The sequence below is a fragment of the Rhinopithecus bieti genome, unplaced genomic scaffold, assembly GCF_001698545.2.
Source record: "Rhinopithecus bieti isolate Rb0 unplaced genomic scaffold, ASM169854v2 scaffold_55, whole genome shotgun sequence".
Taxonomy (NCBI): Eukaryota; Metazoa; Chordata; class Mammalia; order Primates; family Cercopithecidae; genus Rhinopithecus; species Rhinopithecus bieti.
The window spans coordinates 464963-488272 of record NW_016803114.1 but is presented as its reverse complement, the minus strand read 5'-3'; the positions used below and the strand labels follow the sequence as shown (position 1 = coordinate 488272).

General features: G+C 37.6%; 1 protein-coding gene and 1 long non-coding RNA gene across 13 annotated transcripts in view; both read right to left on the bottom strand.

The window, feature by feature from the left end:
• Positions 1–4644: 4644 nt before the first annotated feature.
• LOC108514095 (uncharacterized) lies at positions 4645–10117 on the bottom strand. Of its 2 annotated transcripts, XR_001881129.1 has the most exons (3): positions 8048–10117; positions 7319–7477; positions 4645–6995 (listed from the first exon to the last, which is right to left on the bottom strand). It is a non-coding gene; the product is annotated as an uncharacterized LOC108514095 (long non-coding RNA). The 2 variants fall into 2 exon arrangements; XR_001881106.1 differs by lacking the exon at positions 8048–10117 and having other exon boundaries at positions 7319–7689.
• A 316-nt stretch (positions 10118–10433) lies between these two features.
• B3GALNT1 (beta-1,3-N-acetylgalactosaminyltransferase 1 (Globoside blood group)) overlaps positions 10434–23310 on the bottom strand; it is a 29538-nt gene continuing 16661 nt past the window's right edge. For 10 of the 11 annotated variants that reach the window (XM_017849524.1, XM_017849389.1, XM_017849452.1 and 7 more), the window contains one exon: positions 10434–13339. In XM_017849524.1, the coding sequence (XP_017705013.1) occupies positions 12310–13305 (996 nt within the window). In that variant the 5' untranslated portion in view covers positions 13306–13339 and the 3' untranslated portion in view covers positions 10434–12309. Of the gene's footprint in view, positions 13340–16535; positions 16584–23310 lie in introns of all 11 variants that reach the window. The other variant, XM_017849803.1, reaches the window with a different exon arrangement.

Sequence of the window (23310 nt, the reverse complement as noted above, 5' to 3'; positions counted from 1 at the left end):
AAATTGATTCCACTGTTGGATTCTAGGAAATTGACTCCATTGTTTCCTTTGAGTTTAATTTCCTTTGTGTTTAATTTGACCACAGAAACTTTTTTGAGTAGCACCTAGTAACACTGCAAGGAACTTGTGTATCAAGGGGTACTTTGATTTTCCTGATTTTTTTTTGCTAGATCTCTCTTGCAACTGTGTCAATGAAAGGTCTGTGTTTAGAAAAGGCAGCATATCATTGTATATCAGAAAGTATAGGAATATATACTTTGTATAAAACTTTTCCAATCATTTCAGAAATTTTTTCCTCCTTTTGAACCACCACTAGACTGTTCATCCCCTAACAGTCCCCCAAAATTGCCTTAGCATGTCACACCAGCATTCGTCATCCAGCTCTGGAGAAATGACATGACTGTTAGATACCATGGCTGTTTAATTGCCTCTGGATTAAGTCATTGATATCTAGACTTTTGAGATAGTTAGCTGTAGAAATAATAGAATCCAGTGTTTCCCAAAGTGTGTTCCAAAAAACGTAAGTTCCAAAGATGCTCTTCTAAATATAGGGTTCCAGGATCAAATAAGTTTGGAAAACACATACCATCTTAGAAAGTTATAACATGAACATATCTAAGGCTCTAATTTAAATGTCCTGCAGGGGAGAGAAAAACACAACGAATATCTACTGTCAGTTAGCCCAGTGTTCTCCAGATTAATTTGACCACAGAAACTTTTTTGAGTAGCACCTAGTAACATTGCAAGGAACTGGTGTTCTAAAGAACACTCTTTGGGAAATTCTGGTATATTGAAATATTGCTGTGGTTTCATTCATGCTGACTCTTAGTAGTAGCAGTACAAGTACAATTTGCAACTTAGATGCATGAGCCTTTCATATACGAAGCTGACTTGTTAATAAAAGCAGTGTTAAGAAGTAGTATGACTTAATATGACCAACAGCAGCCTCATATTGATAGCAGAACAATCCTACTGAAAGCTCTAAACATCATCCCTTTTTTTTTTTTTTTTTTTTGAGACAGAGTCTCGCTCTGTCGCCCAGGCTAGAGTGCAGTGGTGCAATCTCTGCTCACTACAAGCTCTGCCTCCCAGGTTCACGCCATTCTCCTGCCTCTGCCTCAGCCTCCCGAGCAGCAGGCGCCCACCACTATGACCAGCTAATTTTTTGTATTTTTAGTAGAGACGGGGTTTCACCGTGTTAACCAGGATGGTCTCAATCTCCTGACCTCGTGATCCGCCCGCCTCAGCCTCCCAAAGTGCTGGGATTACAGGCGTGAGCCACCACGCCCGGCCATCCCTTTCTTTTATATGAATAATGAGCAAGAGCCCTGCCATAGCTAGATATGTCTCAAATTCATTCCAAGATCTTTCCACTGCTTTTTTGCAGTTACCTTTGCTTTTCAGGTTGAATCAAAATGAATATTTTTATATTTCATTACTATGTGATATTTAAAAATATATAGAAAATCACAGAAAAGGAAAGACCATGAGGCTTCCATTAGATGCATTTCTAAACATTTTTTCTAACATGTAAATTTGTTTGCTGATCCTTAGTAATGTTAATGCTTTGTCTATTTGTTATTTTTATCACGGTTGAACAGCAAACTATTGAGGCTGGGGTTGATTATTGATAATTTTTATGTGTTTAGTAATAACCACAGCATCATATGTACAATTGCTTTAATAAATCCAAGTTAAGGACTTTGAGGACAGCATGTAGTAACTATTCATTTTAACAAATCATCACACATAGTTTCACTGTTCATGCAGAAGCAAAGATGGACGTAATAGTCAGGTATCAGGGGAAAACCCCTTTAGGATACCCAGACATTAAAAATGTAAAAAGTAGCTTATAAGAAATGTGGATTATCAGATTTTTACTATATACAGGTTGTGTTTAATAGTAATTTCTGACACCTGCACATAGATCAAGAAAAGGCAGTTGTTACCACTTTTCACCATTCATAAAATGGGCTTCTCTTTCTTAAGAGTATTGGTTAATGCTTTGCTTATTTGTTAATGAAGACAGCATTTTAATTTTAAAGCTTCCTTTTGTAGGACTGAAGGCACGGGCAGAATCACATTTAAGAAAAACGGTTTGGAACACTTTTTAATAAAAAAAATTGTAAAATCAGTTTCCAGTGTGGTCAAAATTAGAATGTAAAGGAAAGCATTTTTAAGAAAATACAGAAGCCCAAATCAAGGGAAATATAAAAGGAAATATTTTAAATTAAGAAAAGGTGGTGTTATAGTTTATTACATCACAAATTATGCTTTCTGTACTTACGCTCTTTGTGAAGGAGGTAATATTGAAGGGATAACAACATTCTCAGTTATTTGTGAAGTTGGTAAAATTGCAATCCCTATTCCATTTTTTTCTGATGAAAATGGATACATGAGGTCTCATTTATTGCTGTCCTCAACACCTTAACTGTCCTAGGTTCCGTTCACGTTCCAAATCATGGACGATAAAACTGAAGTCAGATAAACACAGTCACAGCTACAACTGCGAGCGAGTTTTAACATACTGGTAATTTTGCAACTGCCACCATGAATACTAGTGAGTACTCAGTTTACAACAGACAATTTCACAGAAACAAACCACAGAGTGATCTGATATTCCTGCTTCTTAGTTTTCTAATCCATATAATTAAAAAAATTAATCCTGTAGAAATGATGTATTAGACATCTCTAACCCAAGAAAAAGATGTCTTTTATATAAGTTTTAAATTCCCATTTGTCTTAGTGTATCTTAGGACAAATGGTGACTTCTTCGTTTAGTAATGAAAACGTCTAAATCCTGCTGTGTGGAGAAAAGCTAGAACCATGGGACATTAAGCCACAATACTACTCTTATTTGGGCTCCCAGACTACAACTAACGGTCTTTATGTATTTATCATCTTGATTATTGTTTTACCTCAAGCATATACAGTGTGCAGAAAGTAGAATAATGAATAAAATATGACCATGGAGAAACCCATAACTTTTGCTTCCATTCTAGAAAGCAGTGTTTGTTCTTTTTAATTTATTACATGTTCACATTGAAATATTAACATCTACAATACTGTCTTTAAGTTTACTCTTCAATTACTAAAGCAAATGATTTTTATTTAGAGCACTTACACAACTGCAATTCAGGTCACAGAACTGAAGTCTATTTGATAACGTCTCAGAATTCTCATGGGCAGCCAGGAAAAAGAAAAAAAAAGAGAGAGACACAAATAGAAATTTTAGTGGGTTCAGATAAATGATTATTCTGACAAACCTGGAAAATAGTAATTAAACAGTTCATTCCAAAAGACCCCAATGTAAACTCTGCTCACATAATTTGTATAAGGAAAATGTATGAGTTTTTTTCGTAAACATAGAAGCATCATTGCATTTATAACAGATTGATCAATCTTATGAACATATTACATTGGGGAAGTCACTATTATTGCTCTAAGTGTGCTTGTATATTTTATTCTTTCCTTTTTTAATTTCTTTGTGTGTGTGAGCATCTACTACTTGCCAGGCAGTGACTGTCTGAGTGAACATATCCATTGGTGAGCACTCAGGCGCCATCACTGCCCTCTTGGGGCTTACATCCTAGTGGGGGCCTCAGAGATACTATAACACTCAATATTGACCCAATGGGATGAAAACTGTTATCTTCATGATTTCTTCCAATGGGCATAGATTTGTTTGGACAGGGTAGAATTAGAATAATTATTTCTCACATATAAAAGTAAGTGATACGAGATTGGGAATTTCTTGCCCACACTAAAGCAAACTGCATAAGACAATTACTCCGTTTTACTAACTCACCTAGTTTCCCAAGGATGGGGTGGGAAGTGAGACATGGAGCCTCTGGGGACCAGGATGGGGGGTAGGAGTGTCCCAGTAGAGGGTGCCACTGGAAGCCTCCACCCAAGTAGGCCAGCAGCTGTGCAAGGGCACAGCAGGAGGCTGGTGAAAACCAGGTTGTCTCTCTCTCAGGATCTTTCTGGGGGAAGAAAAGGGCTATAGAAAGGAGAAAAAGGAGGAGCAAGAACATCTCTCCATGGCCTATGTTTATTTTTGTTCCCAAGAGACTATATAGTGTAATAACCTTATGCCCCCAAAGAGAGCCCTGAACTGAGAGTATCTTCAGTGTTCCTGAAGATTCTATACAGTGTTTTAGAAGATCTATACAGTGTTCCTGTATAAATCAGTGAATCTGTTATATAGAAAGTTAACATTTCAGGAGCACAATTATTTCCCGATTTCAAATATGAACAGATTAAATGTCAGTTTTTTTAAACCATAAATTTGGTATCCATAGTTACTTTACACATTCCAGAGTCTAAGCATGGAATTTAAGTTTTGTATTTTGAACAAAAATAGCAACATCTGTTTTCTGTATGGCAAAGAAAAACTAAATCCCAGACTTTTATTTTAACCACAGAAACCATCACTTCTTTCTAAATTATTTGCTTGCCTGCTCATTTCTCCTAAACATCTCTTTCTGTTTATGCCAATGGCTTTTTAAATCCAAACACTAGTTATTGCCAAATTGCATTAGAATTCTATTGAATTAGAATAATTCATATACTTCATATACTAGAGTAGGAATGGTTAGAGATGGTAAAGAGCTTATTGTGATCAAAAGCAGGGTTTTGTTGTTTTAATCATGAGCACATATAAAAGGAAATTCAAATGAAACCAAGCCAATTTCTGATTTAGTAAGATTAAAACCATAGGTGGAACTCAGTTATTAGGGATGGAAAGGAGGAAAGCACAGGGTGGGGAGAGAAAAAGGGGAAGGAAAAAAAAAATAGTGTTTTTTTTGGGAAACAGTATAATGTCTCAGAAGTTCTTATCTCTTATCCTGGTGATGTTGAGACAGTGGCTTTGTATAAGCTTCTATTTATACCTATTTCAACATCATGAAAATTTTTCCATCAGCATTTTCTTGCAACTTTAAAAATCACAAGGGGTTACTTGCTTATAAAAAGATACAGGATCTACAATCTATTAGGAATACTTTATTTTAGGAACCTTGAAATTGTATTTAATAAATAAATCACAGGTCAAAATGACTGTCAAATCAATCAGGCTTTCTGGTAAGTTATTTCCTGAAAACTGTCCACGATAAACACAACAAGCTTTGGCGAAACCTCATTACTCTTGGAAGTCTTCAGGGTTATTTTACCTACTGTTCTATATTTGTCTCTAAGAGACACTTGAAACACAGTTACAACGTCAATTTGGTGTAACATTACCTGTAGTAGAGCTCAGGGGATATGGCAGTGCACGTCACTCAAGATGCATGGCGTGTCATTTAGGTCACTTTGATGGGTGCTGGGGTAGAATTAGCCTTGTAGAGACTAATGTGTTCATGCTATCTCTGACCCTGTGTTGTTGTATAAAAATGAACAGCTAAAAATTTACCCATGATGACAAGATTAAAGCAAAAATAAACACATAAAGTTGTTAGACTTTAAACCTGAGACTGTTGGTATTCTTTTAAGTTAAACTCATTTTCCATTCTAATATCTGTTCTTGAATTTTATAATTTCTCTATGCTTCTGAGTTGGAATAGCTTGAGTTGGGGTTCTATGTGGAAAGCAAAGAAACAATTCATGGGTGGAGGATAAGACCAAAGCATAACGGAACCAAGAGGCAGGAGGTTTTGAGACTTTGGTGCTTTCATTTAGAATGGGAATAAGCCGGCTCTGGTTCAAAACAAGGCAATTTATAAACATGTATACAATGTATGCAACAAAAAATGTTTATTGTAAACCTAACACAACTTTTACCCCTCTTCATAGTAACGCATCGACAAAGTTTATAGTAATTACTATCAGGTAACACGGATTACATTATACATAGATGATAGACTCCAGCAACACAGCATGATGCAGCTCTGAGAAAAGTGTTCAGAAAATATCCGTCTGCAAAGGTTTTCACAAGATGCAGGAAGAAACACTGTAAAATGTGGAGACAGAATGAAATACAGATAAACTCTCTCCAGGATTCTAGGCTCTGAAGAGTCGGTAGTACTCATGGCTTGGGCCATATAGTAGTAACATGGTGACTTGCATTAATCATGCAGATGGAGTTCGTGGATTAGACAATTCCAGAATTTTCTAGAAAAGGTTGGGGCCAGACATAGTGGGTCTCGCCTGTAATAACTATACTTTGGGAGGCCAAGGCAGGAGGATCACTTGAGCTCCGGAGTTTGAGACCAGCCTGGTCAACACAGTGAGACCCCAATCTCTTAAAAAGAATAAAATTTTTTTTTAAAAAAAAGGGAAAGAAAAGGAGTTAGGCATGCAAAACAACTGCCTACTCTACCTGCTTTTAAATTTAAGTCTGAGAAATATAAAAGTTCATGTCTACATATAAAATACTTTTTAAAAAAATTATCTTGTTTATATGCTAAGGTTCACTGAAGGAGAAAAAAAAAGGAAGTGCAAAAGTTTTTAAAGGTACATATAAAAGGGATTCAATACAAAAGTGAAGTTACTCTCCTAATCCTACTATTCATTGAGCTATGAGAGAATCACTTCATTTGTGAACACCAAATTATCCTCTACCTAGAGCTTTTCAACTGTTCTTCTCCTGAAACTGTGAAAGACTTTTTAAAATAAATTAATCACAGCAGCCTTGAGGGATGGGAGAACTGCAAGATCTGTGTCCAGAGAAAGTCATTGCAATGTGAATTTACTAGAAGTCAGAAATGTTCCACCTTTTCATTTGTGAAGACGGCAGAGTGAATGTTGTTAACATCAGGCCCAGAACCTACTTTGTGCCAGGTTCATAAAGTAAACCTTTCCTGATGCTATTCAGTCAGTAAGCAGTAAAAGGCAAGCAAATGTGACTCTGTCCTCTCTCCTCATTCAAATGGGAAGATCTGGCTCCAGACTGTGATGGCTTCATTAGTGAGAGATGTGTAGACTCTTCAAGTTTGTAACCAGGATGCTGTGCCCCTTTCTGTGCTCCCAGCAGATGGGAATTCAGACTCTGCTGCCTGAAATGGAAGGCAATCACTTATTGAGGAGCAAGGAAGAGAAGGCATTTTTTATTTCCGGTATCTCCAATCCATCAGTGTGGGCTACTCATTCAGGCTGGGCTCCATTCTCCACCAAGATGCATCCCAGAGCATAGAGCTCCCATGTCACGGACAAGCTGCTTTCTGTCTGCCTCATAGGAAATTGGGTTTACCTCTTCACATCAGCCCCACTCATCATTGGCCCAGATCCTTAGGAAGGGGAAAACTGTTTCTTATGTTCCTACAGTTTGGATGTCCTCAGCTGTAACAGACTATGGCACCCACCATGGTGGTTAACTCACATATGCAAGGGCAAGAAGTCTGTGGTCACAGGGTTGGTTCAGTGGCCCAATGATGTCATCAAGAGCCAGGCTCTCCATCTCAGCCACTGCTCTGGCCTTTAGGCTGTTCTCATGGGATCCACATGGCTGCTTCAGATACCATCATTGCAGACATAACATCTGGCCAAAGAAAAGGATACTTTGTCTTTATTAGAAAGCCCAAAAGCCTACCAGCAGACATCGCCTGGAGTCCCACTGGCTGGGATTGGTTCACATGTCAAAACATGAGAAGCAAGAAAGGCTGGTAAAGAGCGGTGGCAGCCTGAGCAACATAGTAAGCCCCATCTCTACAGTTTTTGAAAAATTGGCCAGGTGTGGTGGCGCACGCCTATAATCCCAGCTACTTGGGGGGTGCTGAGGTGGGAGGATCACTTGGACCCAAAAGCCTGAGGCTGTAGTAAGCTATGATCATGCCACTGTATTCCAGCCTGAGTGACACAGTGAGACACTGGCTTAAACACCACAAGTGACTGAGTTGGGAGGCAGCCCCTGCCTGCACAGAAGCGGGATGGTGGGCACGCGAGGCGGGGGGCTCAGCGGTAAACACAGCATTTGGCCTGCACCCCAGCAGTCTTTGCTCGTGACATTTTGATGTCACTTTTTATCTTTACCTAAATTTGTTAATATATTTAAAACATCTGTGTTATAAAAATGATTTATCGTCATTGAGAATGAAATAATAAAAGGTACCTTTAAAGTAGGAAGAAATCTTTGAGGCATTTTCTGTTCAAATTTTGTTATATTTTCATCCTGTTTCTGTACAGTTTGTACATATGTTGCAAGAGAGGGAAGAGTGGCATTTAGAACTGTCACTGCAGCTGCTGCAACCTTTTAAGAGTATGGCAAAATTTATTTTTAGAGAAGTTGACTTCCTTTTATCTGGGAATTGCCTTGATTTTCTTTTTTTTGGGGGGGCGGCAGGGGAGAAATATAAGTAGCATTCACTTCTGCCTTGTTTCCCACATGGTCTGAAAGGAGAAAGTAGAAACAGAAAGAGGGCTAAGTGGAAAGAGTTTTGGAAATTACTCGTTGATAACCTCAAGCAGGGATAAGGCCCGGCATGTATGGAGGAGGGGCCAGATGTGAGGAAAGAAGGCTTGGCCCCAGGGCCACAGACAACGGGAAATTTCCCTGGTAAGAAATGTTTTAATTATCATCATTAGAAGCCACCCTCAAAGTTGGTAGCATTAGGCAAAAATTTTTATTTCTGTTTCTGCAGGTTTACAGGGCCTAAATTGGGGTCTGTTGCAGAGTTGTCTTGCATTGTCTGAAGGCTCCCTCTCCCTTTCCGACACTGAGTGTGGCAGCTCACAGTACGACTGCACTGTTTTTCGTACCTCATCCTGTGGAAGAACACATTCCTGCATGCTGCAACACCACTTGCAGTTACTTCCTGCAAGAGAAATGTACTTCCCCACCTCAGTGACACTGGGCTTGGCAAGGGATTCGTCTCAGCCAGTGGATGTATTAATATATGCCACTGTGCTTCCACCAGCTTTTTAATTTCCTTCTGTAAGAACAGCATGTTCCAAATGGGCTGCCCATCAGCCTGGATCCTGGAATGAAAGACACATAGAGCAGGGTTGCAGCCAACCACTGCCATGCAATGTGATGAAAACTTTTGGTTGTCATCAAGTCTGAGATTTGGATGTTACTGTAGCATTTGTGACCCTTAGCAAAGCTAACTAATGTGCTAAGTCACAAACTCAACACTTGCAGACAAGGAAAGCAAGTGAGGCAGAGGGTGTGTGAAACTATGGTGATGGCAGGGCTAAGGCAGATGGGACCGAATCACCGCAAGGAAAAGCCCCAGTATTAAACGTTGTTATATGAGTTCAAATTTTTAAAGCTGCTGATTTGGTTAAACACCAGGTCATGATTTTAATAATACAGTTAATATTTACTTCCTGAAAGCTTATTAAGAAATATAGTTAAAAAAAAATAATGACCCAATCTCTTAATGTTTTCCTAATCATTTAACTTTGTAGGTTCTTTTAGACACCAACCTTCAGTTCAGAAGAAACAATCTTCTGAAACTTGGCAATTATTCACATTTTACTTGTTTGGCGGTTTTTTTTTGTTTGTTTGTTTGTTTTTGTCTTTTCTAAAAGTGAAAGGGAATTTTTTTTGTGTGTTAAAAGTTCTCTCTAGAAATGTTTTGAGTTAGCTTCCCAAACATCGATGTACAGAAATGTGGCACTTAACAATGGAGATACGTTGTAGAGAAATTTGTCAGGTGATTTTGTTGTTGTGCAAACATTACAGAGTGTACTCTAAACCTAGATGGTATAGCCTACTATATACCTAGGCTACATGGTAGAGCCTATTGCTTCTAGGCTACCAACCTGTACAGCATGTTACTGTACTGAATACTTACTGCTGGAAACCGTCACACAATGGTATTGGTGTATCTAAAATAGAAAAAGCACAGTAAAAACACCAAACAGTATAAAAGATAAAAAATAGTACACCTGCATAGGGAGGGCACTTACCACGAACAGAGCTTGCAGGGGTGGAAGTTGCTCTGTTTGAGTCACTGAGTGAGTGGTGGGTGAATGTGAAGGCCTCGAACATTACTGTGCACTACTGTAGACTTTACAAACACAGCACACTTAAAGTAGGCCACACTAAATTCATTTAAAAATTTTCTTTCTTCAGTAATTAAACTTAAATCACAGTAACTTTACAGACTTTTAAACTCTCTTTTGTAATAACACTTAGCTTAAATTTAAAACACAAATATCTTGTAAAACTGTACAAAAATATTCTTTATATCCTTAGTCTATAAGCTTTTTCCTATTTTAAACTTTTTTACTTTTTAAACTTTGTTAAAAACTAAGACACAAGCACACACATTAGCCTAGGTCCACAGGGTCAGGATCATCAGTATCACTGTCTTCCATCACCACATCTTGTCTCACTGGAAGGTCTTCAGGGGCAATAGCATGAAAGGAGCTGTCATCTCCTATGATAACAATGCTTTCTTCTGGAATACCTCCTGAAGGACCTGCCCAAGACTGTATCAGACTTAACATTTTTTTTTTAATAAGCAGGAAGAGAACACTCTAAAATAATGATAAAAAGTAAATACACAAACCAGTGTCATTTATTGTCATTATCAGTATTACGTACTGTACATAACTGAATGTGCTGTACTTTTATACAACTGGCAGTGAAGAGGTTTGTTTACACCAGCATCACCACAGACACGTGAGTAATGCACTAGGCTATGACATTACAATGGCTATAACATCATGAGGCAATAGATTTTCTGCCCCATTATAATTTTATGGGATCACTACTGTATATGTCATTATGCAGTACATGACTATAATCTTCTGCAAAACCAGTCAAATCTAACCATGCCACAAAAATAACTACCACCATCTGTCTTAAAGAAAGTGACTCCTATATGGATGGAGATTAACAAGGGCATAGATCGATTCCATAGAATATTTCATTTAATTGATTTTAATATAACTCGATTAGGTCTGAGCCTTGGGAAACACAAATCGCCTTGTTACAGAGAACCACACGTTACAGTTTTAACTGAAGTTGTCTTTCATATAGGACAATCATAAATATGAGTATTACAAGAGCTGACTACATACTTTCAAGTTTATATTTCCTGACAAATGATATGATCTTTTTCCATCCTGTAATTCAGAAAAAAATAACCACTTGCCCTATATAAACTCTAAAAAGAAAACTGCATAATCCCAGGAATAGGGGACAAGGAGTACTCCTCTTTGACCTACTATTAGCAGGTCCAACAAAAGATATATCACCACATGAAGAAATGTCTTTCTACAAAAGCACAAAATTTAAATCAGATTTGACTTTACACATTAGGGCTTTCATCTTGATGAGAAACTCGTAACAGCGGCAGCTTCTTTCCTATTTATTCACAAACTGATTGTTAAAAGGAAAAAAATAGGGCAGATTAATAATGCAACTTGGATCTTCAATCTTCTCTTTCCAACTCAAATGCTGGAATATGACACTCTTTTTATAATATTCTGCCCATGAGGTTCTCTCCCTTTTTTTCTGCCTTTAGAGTCCTTTCCAAAAGGAAATTACTGCCTGGCATTCTACATTATTCCTAATTTCCAGGTGGAAAAATGAGACAGATTAAGTGACTTCTAAAACACTAGGGACTATATTTTAAAACAAGACAATAATTCATATTTTCTTGCTTTAATTCTTCTCTATATTACCACAGTAAAATATTTAACAACGTCCAAGAGATTACTGATATGCAATAATGACCTATGACTTTACATTAATGGAGTGATATATCAACAATAAACTGATCAGTTGAGTAACTGGAAAAGGTTTGAATGTAAAGAATGATTCACTATCCTGTTTATATTGTATTGAAATCATCAAAACATTTAAAAACACAGAAAGTCTGGAGTAATATTAAATAATAATAACTATGAAATACTGCAACATCTTGAAGTACCTACTAAAATGACCAAAAATAGGTAAAATTTTGTTCAGTATAACTTTAGTGAAGTTTTTTGACATAGAACTATATATATTTTTAAATTGGTAATCCACATAAGATACACACAAAACCTTCAAGTGACTAGATTGTTCAATAAATAAAACTCCACACTGTTTTGTTTTTATAGCCTAGTGAGCTTATAATTCAGTAACACCCTTTTAAGAAATTCTAGTCTGTAGAATGACATGTCCAAATTGTTTGGTCCTATTAATTTCTTCAGCAAAAACCTCCAATTCCTTTATACTTAATTCCTCCAAATATCTTTGAAGGGCCTAATAAATCACAAGTGTAACCCTCCAGTCTCCAATCTGTAGGTTCTTCATGAGTTTCAGTTCAGTGTAAGCCAGCACACTGACCTCCCCTGAATTTTCCACAGTACCTACTTTATTTAACACTTTGCACAGAGTATCCTGTCCTTCTAGGCTTTTTGTAGAATGTGAAGTTAATAATGGCAAGTGGTGTTCCTTAGCATGACCTGCCAAAAAGTGATGATCTCCTTGGAAGAAAAGCCATGGGCTGCAATCACACGTCTGAGTTGACAGACATCCAAATGGATTCTATATAGAAAGAAAAGATTTGTGTCTTTTGGAATATGAATGTCCACTTTTAATAAATTCAAACAGATCCCAACATAAACATCTTCAGACTTGATGGGTTTTACATGACCCATCATTTCATAGATCCTTGGCACCAAATCTCTGGACATTATATAACCCAACCCACTGCAGTATGGAGGGAACACCTTGAAAGGATAATCCTGGTATGAAATATGGGTTTTTTGGTAAAATCCTCTATAAGAATAATTATCAATTAGAGGATAACCTGTGAAAAACTTCTCTGAGTGGTTTACGTTTAAAAGATACTTCACTAAATTGCCAGTATTGATGAAAACATCAGTGTCTGTCTTCATGATGTACTTGGCATTGGGGCAAAACTCAGTTACCCACCTGAATGCCATAATGGTTTTCAAGGTCAGGTTATTATATGTGTCTAAAAAATCTTGTCGGATTATGTCACCATAAAGAAGGTGTTCATCCTCTAAGGACAATGCCAACATTTTGTCTTCCTTTTCAGCCTCTTGGCCTAATAAGAAAAATGTAAGAACCTCATATCCCCACCAAGACTTTTTTTCACCCCAAGTAACTCTAATGGCCTGCCTGGCTTTCACATCTGAAGGGTGGGAGGTCACCAGGATGACCAGAAATGGATTTTGATGAGAGCAGTTTGAATGCTCTCGAAGTGTGAAGTGAAAGTCTTGTCTGTAAATCGGCTCATACTCATAGAAGTACATCCAGTTCACACGTTCTATCACATTGTAGTGGGGAAGGCTGAGGTACCACATCACAAGGAAACTGAGGAGTGACAGTAGCAGGAGGCTCCATTTGAGGGATCTCAGTGACATCCTACTCGGAAGGACAGTCCAGAAAGCCGGAGCCATCCACAGCAGTTCCGAAGCACGCAAGCTGAAAGTTCTGGAAGAGTTATCGAAAATTGGATTAATATTCCACACGCAAAACACATTTTCAAAAGACATCTATCTACTCAAGGAGAAAGAGTAGAACAAAATCTCCACAGTAAAACAAAAGGGTGTTACTGAATTATAAGCTCACTAGGCTATAAAAACAAAACAGTGTGGAGTTTTATTTATTGAACAATCTAGTCACTTGAATCTACTTCATTTAACTATAAGCAAATAGATATCAGTAACCAAAACCCATTTTAGCTTCTCACATCAAGACCAAGGTTAGACATCCTTTTATTATTTTTGGAGTAGAGTTATCCTACTCTATCTAAATTAACAGGTAACTGTTAAATATAATTCTATCCTAGGTGCAGATAGGACAGGGACAGAAAGAGATGGGTAATGGTGGGTTAAAAAATAAATCTACCATAAAAACAAATAAATAAAATGTATCTCCTCTTTATAACTATTAAAAAAGGATTTAGTTCAAGGGGATATTACTAGCCACATGCCCAAATAAACGAAGGGTCTTTCTCAGCTGTGTGTTCTGATATCTAGCAAATCCGGACAAGAAAAATCCTATAGTGATCATTATTCTATTATTAGTGACTGCTGATGTGGGATAAGGTAGAGATTCTTCACCTGAAAGGCAAGTCCTCCAGACACAAATAGGATCATCTCTCTTGAGTTTTCAAACACTGACTATGAAACAGCTTTTACTTGCCCCAAACACCACCTATCCCCTCTTTTACCTCATTGGTTAAACTCAAATGCTAGTCTGGATAGCAACTGTTTAAATCAAAGGCCCATTCTTAGTACTAAGTTTCCACATTTCCCATTCCAACCTCTTTAGAAATCACACACCCAATCAGAATCATGGGATGGAAACTCCTAGAACACTTGCTTTTACACAGAAGTTCTAGCTGAGACAAGAGGAGGCATAGAACATTCAGACTGTAAAGTGACAGCAAGGCCTCAGCTCTGTTCCTGATCTCAAGGCAGAGGGTAGTTTATAATCTGGGATTCCATAGAGCTTTCCTTGCACCATGGGCATAGACTTCAGTCTAAGGGCATTCATGTATGTTTACTGGACATCTTCTACTTCCAAAGACCAGGCACTAAGGAGACCAAAGGAAGCAGGAGACAGGAGAAAGAAGAAATCCCAAGACAACGTGTAAACATGGCACCACAGTGCAGTACACACTGTTTATACCAAATGCTAAGGAATTTTAGCATAAGGGACAGATGAACAACATGAGGAAGGGTGGGCTGAGGAGGCTGCTGGCAGGTGCCCTTTTACCCACAATTATATGGGGGAGAGTTCTTGGAAAGCTGGAATTCACTATGGAGAATGGACATTAATGTCCTTATGGGAAGGCAGGTCTACCAAGGGTTCTACCTTGGGTCAACTTTTGGGTCTCTGGACATACAGCCCCTCTATCTCTTAATACATATGAAAATAACAGGATTTCAAGGCTCCTTGTTCTCTTCATCTGGTCATCTCTTACCTGCCCTGATTACGTCCCGCCAAAACTATCTTTTCTATATGTAATGCTTTCCATTATTTTAACCCACACAATGCAATGTAATGTTTTAGCAAACTCTCTCCAGTTCGGTTCCATGTATATGTGTCTTGCTTCTCCACTTACATTCTATGACCTTGTTGGCAAAAACAATTTTTCTCTCAGGAGTCAAAGTGCAAGACAAAGTGAGGCCTACGGCAGGAGTGCAATGGACACTGAGGCTTGATATGCTATCTCCATTTGTAAAAGGATAAAATATAGATCTGTCCATCCACCTCCTATCCTCCCCTATCCCCTTTACTAGCCATACACTGCCAATCCCAGAAAAAAACCTGAAATGGAATAGTTTGAGAACAAGAATTATGAAATTAACACTGCCTTTCTATGTTTTCTCCTCACCTGGCTACTGAGCACTACACAACCCTTGAGGGCACCATTTACAACTTAGCCACTAATGACTTGTACATTTATTACAACAAATAACTCATTCTAACAAATCAGCAGATTTTAACAGATTTTGGAAAAACAAAGGAAAGTGTTGTAAGGGGTGCCATTTACAATTGCATATAGATGATGAAGGCCCTACTACTCTTCAACAATGGGAAGAACTTAAAATGGCAAACCTTATTATAAAAGTTACTTTTAACACATTCTATAAGCCATAGTTTCTAAATGTGAGAATGTTTACTACGGTTATGATGTCTATCATTTATGGACCCATGAATAAAATAAAGCAGCAGGAAAAAGAGGAGAAACTATCTAGTCCAAAAGTGAGGAACAGACTCTAAAGAACTGGCCAGCACAGACTAGGTCACCTACAACACATGTGGCTCCAAAGCCAGCTACTAAAGTCCACTCTCCAGCTCTGTCCTTTACCAACCAGGATGAATGGGTATGTATCTCTTGAAGCCTCAGTTTCCTGTCTCTATATTGAAGATATTAATATAGTGCAAATTAGTGATAATATATGCAAAGCTTCTGGTCTGTGTTAGGTATTCAACAAATAGAAGCTGTTATTATCAGCTGTGGTTCTTGGCATCATTTCCATCCTATTTGTGTTCTCTAAAATGATTCTTGCTGTCAAAATAGATTATCCTGAAAAGGAGGGAGGGGCAAAAAATTTTTTCATGTGGTTAAAAAATGTAATTAAAATACTAGGTAAAAATGACATGATGGCTACAAAAAGATGTTTCACAGGAAAATTAAAATATGCTAACATTCTTAGTATATTTTAAGGAACAAAGAGATATGGATAAACCACATTTTGCTAAAAAGTTCATTTAAGAATGTATATTAATCTTTACATTGATCACTGAAAGAACAAATATAGAATACATATCTTCCAAATTGATCGAGAAATAGAAGAAAGTAAGTTATCTGTCTATTAAATATAAGGTAGGAAAATCAGAAAGAAAAAGAAAAAATGCATGCAAACAGAAAACGCAAAAGATGGCAGGAATAAATCTAAATGTGCTGTTAATTAAGGTAAATATAAACGTAAACTTATCTACTAAAAAAAGACTCTCAGGCTGGGCATGGTGGCTCATGCCTGTAATTCCAGCATTTTGGGAGGCCAAGGCAGGTGGATCACCTGATGTCAGGAGTTCAGGACCAACCTGGCCAACATGGCAAACCCCATCTCTACTAAAAACACAAACATTAGCCAGGCACAGTGGTGCATACCTGTAGTCCCAGCTACTTGGGAGGCCGAGGCAGAAGAACTGCTTAAACCTGAGAGGCAGAGGTTGCAGTGAGCTGAGATCCTGCCACTGCACTCCAGCCTGGACAACAGAGCAGCAAGACTCTGTCTCACAATAAATAAATAAACAAACATCATTAATAAGGGGCAAAGGAGATGTTATTACTAATAGAAGAAACCATCCAAAAAGATAATTTAACAATCATGAAACTCTATAACCATAAAAACATATCATCAAAATACATAAAGCAAAACCTGAAGAGTATGAGTATAAATGGGAAAATTTATAATGGGAGATCTTTAATACATCTAAGTAACTGATACATCAAGCAGATAAAAAAGGATATGAATGTTTCAAATAATATTAATCTTGATCAAATGAAACATTTAGTAGCTTTCATCTAATAAAAAGAATAGAAACATTCATTTTAAGACAACATAACACATTTAAAAGAAAATTAATAATATTAGGTAACATAAGCCTTCTCAACAATTTTAAAACAATAATAGAGGCTACATTCTCTAACCACAGCATAATTATAAATCAATTGCAAAATTATGGAAAACACTTAAAAAATTTAAAAACCATAAAATTTCTTAAAAATTTGTTTAGAACCCCGAGGCGGGTGGATCATGAGGTCAGGAGATCAAGACCATCCTGGCTAACACAGTGAAACCCTGTCTCTACTGAAAAAAAAAAAAATCAACAAAAAAATGTTTAGAAGCTCAAAATCCTTATATACACAACTTGTTTCATCCACAAATTTAAAGAGAACACCATATCTGCACTGTACACGAGCAATGTAAAACGTTTCCATGCAGTAGCTACTATACCAATCTCTTACTTGAAAATTACTGGTGTGATGGAGGAAAGACAGCATTTTTTATTTCCTGCTTTAAAGAATCATCTATAGTTCAGGGGAAGCAAATAGCTCTAACTGAAGAGAAAAAGTTCTTCTTTATAGAAAAATGCCACTTATAGGCTAGGTATCATGGCTCACACCTTAATCCTAATGCTTTGGGAGGCTAAGGTGGGAGGATTACTTGAGACTAGGAGTTCAAGATCAGCCTGGGCAACAATAGTGAGACCCTGTCTCTACAAAAAATAATAAAATTAGCCAGGCATGGTGGCATGAGCCTGTGGTCTGGCTACTCGGGAAGCTGAGGCAGAAGGATGGTTTGAGTGTGGGAGGTCCGGGCTACAGTGAGCTGTGATTGTGCCACTGCACTGTAGCCTGGGTGACAAAGTGTGACCCTGCTTCAAAAATAAATAAATAATTTAAAAATGTTTTAAAGAAAAATGCCAATTAGAAATGTATAGCAATCACCTCTGCAGTTTCCTGGACCATAGTTTCAGTTATCCACAGTCAACTAGAGTCTGAAAATATTAAATGAAAAATGCCAGAAATAAACAATTCATAAGCTTTAAATTGCACACTGTTCTGAGTAACATGACAAAATCTCACACCATCCTTCTCTGTCTCAGGTGGAACATGAATCCTCCCTCCTCCCAGCATATCCACACTATATATGCTACCCACCTGTTAGTCATGTAGGAGCCCTCAGTTATCAGATTCACTGTCATGGTATCTCAGTACTTGCGTGCAAGTGACCCTTATTTTACCTAATAATGGCCCCAAGGCAGAAAAGTAGGGATGCTGACAATTCAGACAGGTCAAAGAGAAGCTCAAAGTGCTTCCTTTAAGTAAAAAGGTGACCTTGGCATTCCTTGGGTAGCGTGTGGTACTATAGTGGTTTCAGGCATGGTTGGGGGACACAGTGTTGAACATAGCCCCCATGGATAAGCAGGGACTACTATAGATGGAATGACAGAATCAGAAAATTGTCATTTTGCAATCTTTCATGAAATTACTGATGATTATTCATCAGGGTTTTGATAATAAATAAAAGGTTGATGGAGAATTGGCTATCTGTATGACGCTAAAGTAACACCATGAAGATTACTTTTTAATTGCAAGAACTGAAAAAATATAAACTTTACATTAGAGGATCAGGGTGTCACCACTCTTAACCCAATGATTAATCTTAACATCATAAATGATGGAACAAACACATATTATTTATCTCCTAATGAGATATAATGTAATTTTTAACTGTAATCTAATCAAATTTTACAAGAAATACAGAGGATAGAAAGAAAAGCTAAGGAACATCACAAGAAAGCAATCAAATAAATCCATAAATATATGTCCATAAGATAATAAATAAAAGTTGGCATGTCTTCCAATGGAATCCCATATGATAGCTAAATGAACTGGATTTGTACACAGTACATCAACTTAACTCTCAAAAATAAAACATTGAGTATAAACAAGCTATATAATGATACATGTATAAATTACCATTTATAAAAATTCTAAAACACAAGAAATGATTAACCTTTAGAAGCAATTATGTATAAATAATGATTTTTTTTTTAATGGGACTACAGGAAAACATACCACACCCATCAGCAGGAAGAATGAAAGGAACATGTGGTTAAAGGAGAAAAAAAACACTGGTCACAAATACTATACTATAATTAACAGATGCTAATTCAGGGCGATGGAAATATAGGTGTTCTCTAATGTTTAGTTTTCTCTGTATTTTAAGTTTATGAAAACAAACAGGAAAAAAGCATAATAAAAATGCTTTGGATATCAGAACCAATCCACCCTAAATCTTGACTGCAACAATGACTAGTTGTATGACCTTAGGCATGTTAGTTACCTTCTCAAAAGTTTCATTTTTCAGCTATGAATCAGGCATCACAAAACCAATTCAATTATTGTGAGTTTTAATGGAAAGAACTTGGATTAACCAGTCAGCACAGAGCCTGGTCCAGGACCAAGAGCACTTAATGGTTTCTGAATATTCCCAACATAAAGCAATGCTAAATTTTTGAGGTTATAGATATCCTAAATTTCTGATTTGATCATTAAACATTGTATGTATGTATCAAAATATCACATGTACCTTATAAATATGTACAACCATCAATCAATAAACATATTTTTTAAATGATACTCAGCCATGTACACAAAGGCTCAACTGAAGTGGCCCCTGTGTTCACAGCATGTGTGCGTCACAGAAATCAAACTGGCCAGAGACCTCGGATTGGCTCATTTCCTGATAGTGAGAGCACAGGGCAGCTGGCCTGCCTCCTTAGGACAGCTGAGTAGTGGGCTACAAGGACCCTGACACTGTTCTAACTCCCACGTCCCAGGGGAGGGACGGAAAGAAGAATCAACAATAGTGATGAATAGAAAACAATATGAAAAGGCCCAACAGGGAAGTATGCTATTGTTTTATTACTGACTTCTTAAATAATGCCACACATCACTGTCAAGAAAGAAATTACAACTTAAAAATAATTTCTATTTTCTAAAAGATAAACTTGACACTGTAGTTCACACCTATAATCCCAGCACTTTAGGAGGCTAAGGCGGGAGGATCGCTGGAGGCCAGGAGTTCAAGATCAACCTGGGGGAACACAGTGATACCCCGTACCTACAAAAAATTTTTTAAGATAAATTTGTGCTTATATTAACTACACATGAATTTGCCAACTATACTATAAGCAATTTCCATTAAGCAAACAGTTCTTATCTATCCCACCAACTTAGTGCAATGCTGGGTGAACAGCAGGCCACCAGTAATTACTTGTTGATTTAGGAGCTGATCTTCAGCAGTTGAAAAAACATCTCAAATACTAAAAAGCTCAGAAAACCTCCAAAGATAAAAAGGTTATCAGCTTCCAGTGTATTAAGAGTACCAATGCTTCAACCATCAATGAACACCACCCTCAGAGAGGGGGTAATCAGCACCTCTGTTATTAAATGCTATAGCTTTACAGCAGCCAAAGATGGCCGTCTCCTTCCCAATGCCTCAACAATCACAGGCTGTATCTCTGTCTTATCTACAGGTGTTACAGACACAAAAAGGCTCCATGGGCCAAAACAACCAGAAATCATTCAAACAAACTATTATTATTATTATTATTATTATTATTATTATTATTATTATGTATTTTTTTGAGATGGAGTATTGCTCTGTCACCCAGGCTGGAGTGCAGTGGCACAATCTTGGCTCACTGCAACCTCTGCCTCCTGGGTTCAAGCGATTCTCCTGCCTCAGCCTCCCGAGTAGCTGGGACTACAGGCACATGCTACCACGCCTGGCTAATTTTTCTATTTTCAGTACAGACAGGGTTTCACCATATTGGTCAGGCTGTTCTTGAACTCCTGACCTCGTGATCAACCCGCCCTGGCCTCCCAAAGTGCTGGGGTTACAGGCGTGAGCTACCACACCCAGCCTAAACTATTATTTTTTTTTTTAGTGGAGGGCTTCTCAGAGTTTTTAGTATGTTAAGGTACATTCTCTGAGAAAAGGATATAATATGCAATGTTTCTCAAATTTCTGTGAACAAATAACCCATTTTAATAGGTTTAATTTTCAGAGCCTCCATCAAGACTTGTATTCCACACCTTTGGAAACCTCATCTTAGGAGATCTCTGTATTTATTGATTTAAGAGGTTTCTGTGAATTATTAAACCCATAAAAATTGTAGTTGTAGTCTGGAGTAAATACAGATTGGTTCATTTACTTCAGACAACTTTTAGGCATTATTAAAGCTGAACATACATGTACCCCACAATACAACAATCCCACTTGAGGCAGGACACTCACCATTAACGTGTATGTATGTCAAGGACATCAAGAAATATATAAGTGGGGGCTCAAGTCCTTCTAATGGCAGCCACCCCTCAAAAAATGTACAAGAAAGGTCATTACAGCACACTAGTCATGATAGCCCCAACATGGAAACAACCCAAATATCCACCCACAATAGCAGGCAGAAATCCATATAACAGCACATTATCCAAAATGGACAAACTACCACACCACATCACAGCATGGACAATCTGTCAACCATAATGTTGTGTGAAAAAAGCCAAGCACACAAAGAATAGACACTATGATTCCATTTACGCAAAGCTGAAAAGTAGGCAAACTAAGCTATGGTGTTAGAATTCAGGACACTGCAACCTCTGGGGAAACGGAGGAAATATAATTGGGATGGAATGAGGTGACTTTCTAGGTGGTAGCCATGTTTACTCTGACAATTCACCTTACTTACTCTGTGTTTACTCTGACAATTCACCTTACAACTTATACACTCACCTTTTTGCATGTCATACTTCATTACAAACAGTTTTTAAAAGCCTGGCAGTCCAGTCAGTCATTCTGTGTATCACTGTGGGCACTCAGTGTTAACAAGTATTAACAATGGTACCAGGAGAGGGCAACAGTAACTGCTTCCAGGCACCAGATCATGTAATCTTCATGAGAGTCCCATGAATTAAGGTGCTTTAAAAACCCCTATTATCCCCTTTTAATAGGTGAGAAAACTAAGGCTTAGGGAGAGTCAATATGCTCAAAATCACAGGCTTGTAAGTGGTGGAGACAAACTCAAACAAGACTCCAGATCTCATGTTCTTGGCTGCTAGATCCCAGGGAGTGTGCTGCCTGCTCACTATGCTTCCTATGCTAAGGAGCTCTTCTGACCAGAGCTGCTTTGAGTTTTAATTTCTTGCAACCATTGAACCTTGATATAAACAGTATAGCAGCATCACAGCCTTATCATTTTCACAAGGAAGACTCAAAATTCCTACCCTTAAAACCTAAAATACAAATTTTTTAACAAGAATAGTAACTAATTGTTCATGCAGATACACACTTTTTTATTTTACTCCAAAAACATACTGGAAGTCACTAGAAAATAAATGGGGGTATTGGTGTTCAAATGCAAAGACTCCAGGAAAACAGACAAACAGAGATACTACAACGGCACAACTATTTAAGCCAAAATAACCCGAAACTCTTTCCTGGAGTGCAAAAATGTTGGTTATTTCCTGCAAAAAGAAATCAAATGTAATTATTAAAAAATATATTTATTCTAATTGCAAATGTAATATTAGGTTCATTACAGAAAATTTAGGGAATGCCAAAAAAGGGCAGAGACAATAAAAGCTTAAAAATAACAATATTAACATAAAAAAAAAATTTAGAGATGTGTCCTTGCTATGTTTCCCAGGCTGGAGAGCAGTGGCTATTCACACGCACAATCATCCTCGAACTTCTGGCCTCAAGTGATCCACCCCAGTAGCTAGGACCACAGGCATGTGTTACAATGCCAGCAACAATGTTTCAGCTTTTTTAATGAAGATCTGTTAAGTCTCTGGTTGCAAGGGTTTATATAAGCCTCTCTCTCATCTGCTACTACTACTCCCTCCCAATCCTATTTCAACCACATGGCTTCCATTATTTTTGATTTTTTAAATTTTTTCTTAATTAAAAAATATATAAATATATAGAGATAGGGTCTTGCTATGTTACCCAAGCTGGTCTTGAAAGAACACAAACACATCACAGCCTTGAGCACATCACATCCCCCCATATGCCTCCACTTCCTGAGCCCGACACAAACACATCACAGCCTTGAGCAATGCCTCCACTTCCTGAGCCCGACACAAACACATTCCTCTGTATATTTCAAAGAAAAACAACACCTGGAGAACCTCCGATAAGGTTGCAACCGGTTGTAAAAGCGCAGGAACCAATAAGAAAGCTGCTAAAAGCATAATTTAAAATGTAAACCAATTGTAATGCCTTGTTCCTCTGTAACCTGACAAGTCCTGTTTACCTCAAGCTATAAAAAGCAAGCGCGGGCATTGTTCCAGGCCCTCTTGTATGTTG